The sequence below is a fragment of the Macrotis lagotis genome, chromosome 3 (assembly GCF_037893015.1).
Source record: "Macrotis lagotis isolate mMagLag1 chromosome 3, bilby.v1.9.chrom.fasta, whole genome shotgun sequence".
Taxonomy (NCBI): Eukaryota; Metazoa; Chordata; class Mammalia; order Peramelemorphia; family Peramelidae; genus Macrotis; species Macrotis lagotis.
In genome coordinates this window covers 81,484,554-81,496,820 of record NC_133660.1, presented here as the reverse complement: position 1 = coordinate 81,496,820, position 12,267 = coordinate 81,484,554, and the positions used below count along the sequence as shown (strand labels likewise).

General features: G+C 40.1%; 1 protein-coding gene across 3 annotated transcripts in view; it reads right to left on the bottom strand.

Annotated features, from left to right (window-relative positions):
- LOC141517666 (ankyrin repeat and SOCS box protein 5-like) overlaps window positions 1-12,267 on the bottom strand; it is a 54,366-nt gene that overhangs the window by 30,053 nt on the left and 12,046 nt on the right. The window contains exon 1 of one of the 3 annotated variants that reach the window (XM_074228931.1): window positions 10,190-10,340. The exons of 1 other annotated variant lie outside the window; for it this stretch is intronic. In XM_074228931.1, the coding sequence (XP_074085032.1) occupies window positions 10,190-10,325 (136 nt within the window). In that variant the 5' untranslated portion in view covers window positions 10,326-10,340. Of the gene's footprint in view, window positions 1-539; window positions 1,740-10,189; window positions 10,341-12,267 lie in introns of those variants that run through there. One more of the 3 variants, XM_074228932.1, reaches the window with a different exon arrangement.

Sequence of the window (12,267 nt, the reverse complement as noted above, 5' to 3'; positions counted from 1 at the left end):
GGGGGTTCTTGTACTGCAGCAAGTCTGTAATTACCTTCTGATCTGATACTATAAGCTATAAGCCTGTGCCAATTTGTCCAAGACCATATATCAGATGCCCTATAAACTTGTACAATAATCAAACAGTTTCAAAATTTCATTTTCCCTTGACCAGGTGAAAATTACTGGATTCTGCTACCTAAATGTTCATATATCAAAGATTCCAAAGGAACAGTCTCCCCCACAACACCTTTTCCCCCAACTTAACTAGATAATAAGAAACTTTAAATTTTATCCATTTAGGATAAATAACTCAGAATGGAGTAATTTTAACAAATAACGGCTGTTTGCAAAATGCTAATCGAGCCCCTACTGTTCTGGTCTCTCTTGAAACTACATAGGAGGTAATTCTGACTATATTTAGAAACAACACTGGTTCCAGGCCATCTGGTATATAATTTACAGGGAACAGCACTCTGCACTGTTCTGTAAACATTACCTTTCTAGAATAAAAACATTCACATGAATAGAAATCATTTTTACCAGGGTCCAAGCCATACCTAAATCTCCATCTCCCCATGGCACTTCAAGCCAGCCACAATTTAGATAAAGCCGACTCATATCACAGTATGAAAATAAAAATCCCTTGTCGTTTGCTAGCTGGGTTCCGTCATCCAGTTAAGTAAGAGACAGGCGCTCAATTTAATATGACCTTTCACTTCATAAACTGTTGGTTAGGAAAAAAAAAATCACACAACAGCAATCCTTTGAATGAATACACTACATCTGAAAACATACTGATCGATTATTCCTTTTTTCTTATTTATAAATTGTTTCTGCTGATTAATTGATTTACTTTATAGCCACAGCCATTGTGAAAACTGAATTCTCTCTTTATAATCTGTTAGACTTTATTCCCAACTTGCTTCCTCCCAAAGAAGCAAGAAGGAGAAAAATGTTGGGGTTCACCCCAGGGAGGGCAATTAATTCTTTTTTTTTTTATTTTTAGGTCCTTGTAAGGCAAATGGGGCTAAGTGGCTTGCCCAAGGCCACACAACTAGGTAATTATTAAGTGTCTGAGACCAGATTTGAACCCAAGTACTCCTGACTCCAGGGCTGGTGCTTTATCCACTACACCACCTAGCCCCGTGGCCAACCTGGGCAATTAATTCTTGTGCAGAGTAGAATCTATCACACCCACTTGGCTCTAGTTTTCCCACAGGAAAAGGGATATTTGTCTCATAGAGGCCTTGAGAGGGATTTGTGTATCCAGGGTAGATGATCACTTCTCAGGTATGTATGTGGCAGCTAGAATGAGTATTGGAATTGGAGTCAGGAAGACCTGAATTCAAATCTTCTCTCGGATATTTATTAGCTCTATGATTCTGGGCAAGTTAATTAACCTTTCATTGCCTCATTTTTTTTTTTTGATGGTAAAAGTGGGAATAATAATATCTGTGAAGATCAAATAAGATTTTATTTATGCATATGTACAGTGAGTTTATACAAAGTATTATAAGTAACAAACCATACATGAAAAATACAAAGGGGGCAGTTAACTGGCTCAGTGGATAGAGCACCAGTCCCGCAGTCAGGGCACCTGAGTTCAAATGTGACCTCAGACATTTGATATTTTCTAGCTGTGTGACCTTGAACAAGTCAGTTAATCCCATTGCCCCACAAAAAAAGAGCAAAAAATTGCACATAAATTTTATATATAAATGCATATATGCATATAGCTATACAACTATATATATATATATATCATATATGTTATTTTAAATTCTGAACCTTAAAGTACTACATAAAAGTTAGCTATGGGTAATTACTAATTAATTAATAGGTAAACAGCCATTGCTGTGGTAAGTGTTGGACTTGATGGGTCCAGAGAATCTCTCCAACTCTAGAATTCTGAGATTCTGGCTATGTTGAAAGAATGCCTTTCAAACCCAAGATTTTAATCCCCATCTCAATACCCCAGCGCTGTAAGGTTTTTCAGTCTGGCATAATGTGTCAGAACTCAGTGCTAATGAGCTTGCTTTTGGGTGACACGGGTTGGACTCTTCTTGGTCCAATTACTGGCTTCTTTCCATGGCTAGGGTATGTCCTTGACACTGAGACCATATTATAAATACAAATCAGGTGAGGGAAGGTGCAGGTGCAGGTGAGATCTGGGAGGATCCTCATGAATCTATCATAACCTAATAGAAAAGCAAGTCTCAAACCATATGCTTTACAAATCCATGATAAATTCTAGAAGACAGCAATACATGTAATATACATATAATCATTCAATACAGCACCTTATTGCATAAATATACACATACAATACTAATCTTAGAGAGGACTTGGGTTCAAATCATGATTCTGGTGTCTATTATTAATGTGACCTTAAGCAAGTCACTCAAGTGCTCCCTCAGCCTCACTTACCTCATCTGTAAAATATGGGGTGGGACTAAGGTAGCCTCTAAGGCCTCTTCCATTTCTAAGACTATCCCACTATGATCCCCAAAGTCTGACTTTAATTACCATTGTGCCAGGGGGGACCCCAGTTGCAGAGTTTGAACTGTGCCAAGTATTGCTTCTTTGGATAGTCTCTGATGATTGGTGGTTCAGAGAGTAAGCTCATCACTACTGGCTTATGAATTTTTTTTCATACCACAGCTCATCATCCTGGCCAACTGCTATCAGCCAGAAGATGAAGCACAAGAGCCCCAGCTATGGCAGCACCCTCCAGACCACTGGTCTTGCTTCCAGTTCAGTTCTCAAAGTCATCTTTGGGGGAGCAGATGCAGAGATGGGATAGCCACATCACCAATTGCCACACACAGAGCTGGAAAGCCAGCCCAAACTGTGGGACACCCCAAGAGATAGGAACTTGCAAGTATCAGACAAGTTAAACCACTTCCAATACTTATCAACCAACTCCACTCAGACTCTGAAGAGTCTCTGGACTTCAAGTCCAGGAGTCTGAAACAATGATGCTTCCAGCTCAATGCTCTAGTCATCATCCTCAGTAGTACACCTGAGTACACCTGTGGAACGAAAACCTGCCAACTACTCCTTTGGGGGAAAGGGGCTGCATCCACAACTACCAAAGACCCAGCAAAGAAAGTTCTTGACATCAAAGACCTGTGAAAGACCCGGCAAATGATTCAGCTTCAGAAACTTGAGATCTTTCTGTCAGTGGGAATGGCATCAATGAAGAAGCCAAAAAATCTTTGCTTTGTGGCTGCTCCCTAATCAGTTCATTAATGTTTGTGCTGCTATTCAAACATGATAATGTTACTTCTGTCTTACCTTTAGAAAGTTTTGTATATGTTATTATTTTCAAAAAGAACAAAGTCAGACAGAGACAGCAGTAAATGACTATAGCAAAATACTGTTTGACAAACCCAAAGAGCCCAGCTTCTGAGGTAAAAACTCACTCTTCAAGAAAAACTGGAAGATAGTCTGGCGGAAACTAGGCATAGACCAGCATCTCACACCCTATACAAAGATAAGGTTGAAATGGGTGCAGGATTTAGACATAAAAGGTAATATTATAAGTCAATTAGGAGAACAATGAATAGTATACCTGTCAGATCTATGGAAAGGGGAGCTGTTTATGACCAAAGAAGAGATAGAGAACATTATAAAAAGCAAACTAGATAATTTTGATTACATTAAACTAAAACGTTTACCTACCAAAAAGCCCCACTGCAACTAAGATTAAAAGGAATGTAGTTAAGTTGGGAAATAATTTTTACAAACTAGTATTTCTGACAAAGCACTCATTTCTAAAATATATAGAGAAATGAGTCAAATTTATTAAAAAGTCATTCCCCAATTGATAAATGGTCAAAGGATATAGAAAGGCAATTCTCAGACAAGGAAATCAAAGTGGTCCATAGTCATATGAAAAATTGGTCTAAATTGTTACTGATTAGAGAAATGCAAATTAAAAACATCTCTGAGGTACCACCTCACACCTCTCAGATTGATCAATGTGACCAGAAAGGAAAATAATCAATGCTGGAGGAGATGTGAAAAACTGGGACAATGGTGCATTGTTGGTGGAGCTGTGAACTGATCCAACTTTTCTGGAGAATAATTTAGAAATATGCTCAAAGACATACCTTTTGATTCAGCAGTGCCACTACTGGGTCTGATCCTGAAGAGATCATGAAAAGAGATAAAAATCTCACATGTACAAAATATTCATAGCAGCCCTGTTTGTGATGGCAAAGAATTGGAAATTGAGGGGATGCCTATCAATCAGGGAATGACTGAACAAATTGTGGTATACGTATGTGATAGAAGACTATTTTCTATAAGTAATTATGAGGGATGGGATTTCAGAAAAGCCTAGAAAGACTTGCATGAATTGATGTTGAGTGAGATGAGCAGAACCAGAACATCATATACACTAATAACAACATGGGGTTATGATTAATCATAATGAACTTACTCATTTCAGCAGTACAAGAATTAAAGACAATTCTAAAAGACTCATGATAGAAAATACCATCCATAGCCAGAGAGAGAACTATGGAGTTTAAATGATTACCAAAGCTTATTATCTTCAATTTTTTTTAGAAGTGTCTGAGGTCAGATTTGAACTGAGGTACTCCTGACTCCAGGGCCAGTGCTCTTTTCCACTTTGCCACCTAGCTGCCCCTCTCTTCACTTTTTAAAAGTTGTCTTATGTATTGTCATTTTTTTCTCTTTAGTGTTTTCTTTCGTTTGATTTGATTCTTCTCTCACAATATGTTCAATATCCATCCATGTTTAGCATGTTTATAAATATAGAGTCTATATCAGATTGCTGTCAGGGGGAGGGGGGAGAGAAGAGAGGGAGAGAGAAAAATTGTAAAATTCAAAATCTTGCAGAAAAAACAAGATTGGTAAAAACTACCATTGCATATAGTTAGAAAAACAAATAAAATATTTAATTTTAAAAAAATCAGAGACAGAATATCAGTTTGTGGAACTCTACCAGACTGCAAAGAATTTATTCAAAGTCACACCACTGAAAAATCTCAGAAGCAGAATTTGAACCTAGGTTTTACTAACTTCAAACTTAAAACTTTTCCCACCACATGCCACATTGTTGCTGAGGAAAAAAAAATCCTATTGATCAGGACAACTCCATCACCTCTACTACTAATGAGGACCTGCAATCCATCACCTGGTCCATTACCAAAAGAGGCTGTGGCGTGATTGTTTCTCATTTAAGCAGCAGGATCATGGCGTAATTCTGGTTGGAAGTTTTTCTAATTCACTACAAACCTCAAACCCACCCAGTTTCAAGCCTATATCTCATATTTATCCCAGGCAGACCTAGAAGTTTAATTATGTGGCAACTGTCCCTGAAGTTTAGATTGCAGACTGTCCCCCAGTCCTGAAAACCCTATGGAAAAAATAGTATTTAATATCTGCTCTTTCATTTCACCTTCTCATAATTCAGTTTGTTGCATATGTTTGACTGAATCTGCCGTGGAGGAGAAAGGAAAGGAGGGTGAGAACTGAGGCAACATCCTGAAGGAACGGGGGTGGGGAGAAATTGAGACAGGCTAGGAGGTCCTCTTTCCACCACTGTTGCTACTGAAATAAGCTCTTGTCATTGATACTGGTTCAAATGTGAATCTGTGGATTTTAGGGGGAATCAGAAATGCCACTGGGATTTGTACAGGTGTGAAAGAGAAGGTTCAGCTTATTATAATCAGTGCTTTGTTTCTCTGACTTTCTATTTACCACTCTAAACAACTACTAAACTCTTGAAGAGAACAAATAGTAAATAAGTTTATTCTGTTAAATCTGAAAGAAGAAAATCAAATAAATAAACTATGACTTTAAGTCAAAGGGGAGCAGTACCTGAAAAATCCTTACCAGAAAATAGAGAAATCCTCCATTCTGGAGAGCTGAAATGCACAGCTAAATCCAACTTTCATTGTAACCAAATTATCAGATTTATCCCCACACAAACCTCTGATTATTTAAAGAAAACTAGCTTCTATTTGTGATGGATTTGGGCAGGAGAAATTTTTTTGAAATTTTATTTAAGGCAGTGAGGTTAAGTGACTTTCCTAAGGTCACACCACTAGGCAATTGTTAAGTGTCTGAGGCTGGATTAGAAATTATTTCTAATAACAATTAAATATCATTTATTAAATTAAAAATAGCAATTAAATATCATTGGTTCTCAAGAAGTGTGCTCTGTGGACTTCCTAGGAATCTCAGATATCCTTTTGGGGTTGGAGGGGAGACTGGAAGTTCAAAATTATTTTCCAAATAATATGAAGACATTATATGGCTATTGAAACACTCCTATTTCCAATTACATATCTCACAAGCCAAATTTTCTTCATAAACTTCCACCCCCAAAAAATATTGCAACAGATTGAATGCAGAAAGGGATATGCTACACATTCTATTAAGCCAAACATTAAAGAGATTTGCAAAAATATACTTTAGAATGCCACTCTTCTTACTGAAGCTCTTTAAAATATAACTGCTTTTCATTTTAAAGTTTAACAAAAATGGATTATTTTTAAATGAATTAATTTTTAAAATGTCAGTTTTTAATTCCCAATAAGGTAAAAGAGATATAACTTACATAAACAAAAACTTTTGGGAACCCCCAATAATTAAGTAATAACCCTTACTTTTGAAAGGCAGAGGAAATTCAGGTATTGTTATCCCATTTTTATAGATGAAAAGAAATAGTTTTAGAGAAGTTTAATAATTTGCTCAGGATCACAGAAGTAGTGAGTGGCAGAAATAGGGTTAGAGTCCAGGTTTTCTCATCCAGTGCAGAGTGGTCTTCCCATTAAACCATACTGTCCTCTTGCAAAAAAAATTATAACCATCCAAGGCCAGACCTTTTATTATTCCATGACTGTACTTCAGTCTCTTTCTGGTCCCCATTTCTGGTGCAAGCAAGTCATAATAGGAGTAGTAACATACCATATTGTGTTACTTCCCACATAGATGTCTCATTGGTTCTCCAAAAATATAAAGTCCAAGGCCCTTTGCTACAAAATTCAAGATTGGACACATTTTGGATCCCACTCATTCTCTCTGTGTAACCTCTTGTCAAATTAAGCAAAATTTACAGACACACACACATACACACACACACACACACCCAGAGCTTGTGTTTCCCACACCTTTGTTCCTGCTGGTTCCTCCACCTGGATCACCTTCTTTTCTTGTTAAATACCAAGTATTGGGGGTGGCTAGGCGGTGCAGTGGATAGAGCACCGGCCCTGGAGTCAGGAGTACCTGAGTTCAAATCTGACCTCAGACACTTAATAATTACCTTGCTGTGTGGCCTTGGGCAAGCCACTTAACCCCCTTTGCCTTGCAAAAACCTTAAAAAAAAGATTGAAAATAGCAAGTATTCTTCAAGAACTAGCTGAAATGATCCTTCCCTTTTTGAAGCCTTTCCTTAAATCCTCAGGAACCTCATAGGAAGCTAGATGAAGCAGTAGATAAGAGTGTGATCAGGAAGATCCAGAGAAGACTTGAATTCAAAGTCAAGCTCAAATATTTCCTAGTTATAGGACCTGAGCAAATCACTTAACCTTACCTCAGGTTCCCCAGGTCTAAAATGGGGAAATACTTCACAGGGTTGTATGCAGATCAAACAAGATAATATTTGTAAACACAGTAAATGCTAGCTCCTTTCACCTTCCCCCAATACCTCTTTTTTGGGTAACAATTACTACATGCATGCACACATCCACATACATGTGTGTCCTGTGATCTTTGTCCTGCCATCTATTGATATTCTATATGCATATAGGTTATAAATAAAATATGCATTTATATATATGTATATAGTTTATATATAATATGTATGTATATATCTTTGCCTTCCTCTAGATTGTAAGCTCCTTAAGGGAAAGGATTACTGTTTTTAAAAAGTATCTCCCACCACCCAAGTACAGTGCCTTGATTTGTTTATTAACTATTTGTAGAATGAATGTAGAAAAAAAAGTGGGTCATCTCCTAAACAATAATGGTTAGATGACTGTGTGTTGCAGTTTTAACAGTTTTTTACAACTTGATGTCAAGTATATATTGATATTTTCAAAATAATGGCAATTTTTTGTCAGTCTTTTTGAACACAATTGGATATCTGGGCTTTGTGACGTTATTTTATTATTACTTTAGTTATTTGAAACCCCCTTTATTTGTTTGTTTGCTTGTTTGTTTGGTTTTTGCAAGGCAATGGGGTTAAGTGACTTGCCCAAGGCCACACAGCTAGGTAATTATTTAGTGTCTGAGGTCAAATTTGAACTCAGCTACTCCTGACTCCAGGGCCGATGCTGTATCCACTGCGCCACCTAGCTTCCCTGAAACCCTTTTGAAATACAAAAATTTTGGAGTAATCATTTTCAGTATGTTTCTTGTTCATTTGTCCAGAGGAAGGCTAAATAAAACAAAGATCTTTCCTTTTATGTTACTTCTTTTATTTTTTGATTTTTGCAAGGCAATGGGATTAAATGACTTGCCCAAAATCTCACATCTAGATAATTATTAAGTGAATGAGATTAGATTTGAACTCAGGTCCCACTGGCTCCAGGGTCAATGTGCTATCTACTGCGACACCTAGCTGTCCCCACTACCTCTTGTTTATAATCTAATTGGAACCCCCAAAATCTGATTCATCTCTTTCTTCATCCTCAATTATTTTATTCCCCCCATAGAAAATTACATGAATTCTTCCTGTGATTTGCTTGTGTCAATACATACATACATTCACATGATACACACAAACTTTTATATCCCTCAAATCTGACTCATCTTTCTTCATGCTCATTTAATTTTATTTTTTCTCCCATGGAAAATTACATAAGCTATATTGTGCTTATACTTTTTCCTCTAGCTTTTTTTGAACTTTAAATGTTTTCCCCTTATGTTAATTTACTTGGTTTCATCCTTCTGTAATCCTTAAAATAGGAGGGTAAGGAAATGAAAAAGAAAAAAATAAAAATAAAAAAACTCATGACTGCCATTATCATAAACATTACCAGAAGGCCACCCAATGAATGACGCACATTTTTAAGAACTTGAATGAAGTGAGCTAATCTTTTCCAACTAATATTAAAAACATGTTTTGTGCACAGGAAAAAAAACATAATATTATTCAGGTTCATGTATACAATCAGTGTGATCCTGGGCTGGTCACTTAACCTCTGTAGCATCTCTGAAGCAAGTAACATTCTAGGACTAGAATTTGAAAGAAATGAATGATTTGTATGTATGAGAGCAGTGCGTTTCTATATGCAGAGTTCCCTAGGCAAATCATGTATCCCAAATTTCCCAAAGCAAATAATACTTTCCATCGATTAAAAACAACAAAAGCACGGCTGTTCTGTAATCCCCTCTAACAATCTTAAATATAAAAGTGTCATGTGGCATTTCAAACCATTGTGTAAATATTGTTGAATTTGTTTGAATAGTTTATCATTTCCCAGTTAGGTCTTTTCCAAACATTTCACTGTTTTTTTCCTGAAATAGACAACACTTCATAATGGTCTTTGTTTTTTGAAAATAGCGGTCTCACTGAAATCACATTTCCCTAATTTGTTCAACGGTCTTTATTCATCCATTATTATAAGCCTTATATTATTGTTGTTGTTACTGTTGTTGTTTGGAACTTCTACTCTAGACTGTGTGGGACGGCAATCACTGAAATATTCTCCCCCCCAATCTAAATTACCCGGACCCCTTCTTTAGGCGGCCCCCTGGTCCTGGAAGGAGGGGGATCACCGCTCTCCTCGCTCCCTGTCAAGGCGCCCCAGAAACAGGAGGGTGAAGAGCCGGAATGCAGAGAGTTGGCCACAAACCTTCCTCCCAGGCGCCCCCAGGGAGGGGAGGCTCAACCAGCTGATGCTCCTTCCCCGGGTGGGAATGCAAAAAGGAGCAAAGTCGGGGCAGGGACGGTGCTGGCTTCCAGGGCACTGACCGTACTGGCCTCCAGGGCACTGACCGTGCTGGCCTCCAGGGCACGGACCGTGCTGGCCTCCAGGGCACGGACCGTGCTGGCCTCCAGGGCACGGACCGTGCTGGCCTCCAGGGCACTGGCCGTGCTGGCCTCCAGGGCACGGACCGTGCTGGCCTCCCCAGCCCTGGCCCAGGCTGGACACGTCCCCGGCGCGGGGCCGGCGTGCGGGCCGGACCGCGGGGCCGGGAGTGCCGAGGGAGCCGCTCTACTAACCTTGGCTGGTCAGAAGACCCCAGCGAGCCTTGCGCTTGGGCGGGCACCGCTCCCCGCCCTCCAGCCTTCTCTTGGGGAGCATCTGCCGAGCCTCGCTCCCGGCCCCCGGGGGCTGGATGCCTGCGGACCCCGACATGCCGGGGCCCCGGGTCCCGGGCGCATCGGGCCGCGGGCGGCCGGGCGCGAGGAGCCGGCCTCGGCAGGGCGAGGGGCCGTGTCCCCCTTCCCCTGCCCCCCTCCCGGGAGGCTGGGAGCACGGAAACCCCCCCAGCGGCCGCGGTCCGGGGGGCGGGACGGGGGATGGGCGGCAAGCCTCGCACCGGCTATTTTTAAAAGCAGGGACTCAGCTGAGCCTCAGCGGGAGAAGGCTGAGCCACTGACACCAGATGGATTTTCGGGGGAAGGGAGGAAGGGAGAGAGGATCGGCCCGGAGTCGGGGACAGCCGGGTCAAGGCTGCCCGTGATACGCCTTAGCCAAGGACGACTGTGCGCAAGCCGCTTAGCCTTCCAGGGTTCAAGATGCTATTCCAGCCTTTGAAGTCAGTGCCATCAAGGGGATGTGACCTGGGCAAGAACACTGTGTCATCCAGGCGCTGTGTGGCCCTGGCAGAGTCGAGTACTCTCTTTGACCCAGGTCTAGTGTAACTTTGGGCAAGGTCATCAATGAATCTCTTTGACCCAGATCTAGTGTAACTTTGGGCAAGGTCATCAATGAATCTCTTTGACCCAGGTCTAGTGTAACTTTGGGCAAGGTCATCCAGGTGTCGGGTGACCCTGGCCCAGTCATTTACTCACAGTGACTCAGGCAAGCCAGCTACTGTGTGACCCTGGAGAAGTCATTTACTCTCAGGGACCTAGAATCTGGGCAAGTTATCCTTTCTGAGGTTGTATGTGTGACCCTGGACAAGTCATAATTTCTCAGTGTCTCCAGGTTCCTTTACTCCAATGAAATAACTCTACATCAAAATTAAGGGGGTGAAGGGAGAAGAAAGTATTGGATGACTTGGGGCCAAAAAATCTCAACCCAGGAGTGAAAAACTATTTTAACTGTCCTTCCTCGTGCTCCCCAAACAAACAAACAAACTATGTAGGTGAGGGTCAGCTGGCCAGCTCCAGCTGTCAGCCAGTAAGAAACTTATTTTAGAATTGGTTTCGGTCCAAATTCACAGACTTCTTACTGATGTTATGGTGGGTCACCATGCTCTAGTGCCTATGCCAGAGATGAAAATTGCAGAATGAACATGTGTTTCAATTATGTACTATCTATGTGGAGTGGTTATTTTGGGAGGTCATTTTAGCACCTTGAAGAAGATTGCAGTCAATTTGGGTGCAGCTGAGCACTACACTTTTAAAAAGCCAGGAAAAAGATCTTAATAGGGACAGGGGAAACCTCTGACACACATGTGACAGATACTACTTGCTGGTATGTAAAAGCCAAACCAGATATGTGGTCTCAGAGTCAAGAGCTGTGACTGATCCTGGATATTACACCCTGGATTAACTGGGCTGGTGATCTTATTACAATAGAGACTTATTTGGGATGTGTTTTGATGGAAAAAGGATATAGGAGAGTGGGGAGGGCTTCAGCAGAGCTGTGATGTATTCTGCTATCTATTATTATTAATAATACTCTTAGGGCTTTACCAACCCTCTGGAGGTATATGCGGATTAAAATAAGGTCTTGGGATTGGTGCTTTCCAGTACTAAGTTAGAGAAATAAAACAACCCTTGGGGAGTATGATTCTTTTTTCTTTTTTTTTCTTTTTAAGGTAAGGGTGGATTAGGATTTATGATTGCATAAGTATGAGGAAATCTGGTGTGGAAACCTCTTTGACTGATACACAGTGGCAACTAATAAACAAGGTTCCAAGAGTGTCCTGGAAAGGCTGAATTGCTAAATGATTTGTCCAGGTTCACAGAGCTGAAAAGTGAGGGGTAAGACTTGAATTTCCTCTTTGCTCTAAGACTAACATTGAGCCTATTATATATATATATATATATATATATATATATGTATATATATATATATATATATATATATATATGTAGGAAATCAGCTGAGGAAGTTAAACCATTTA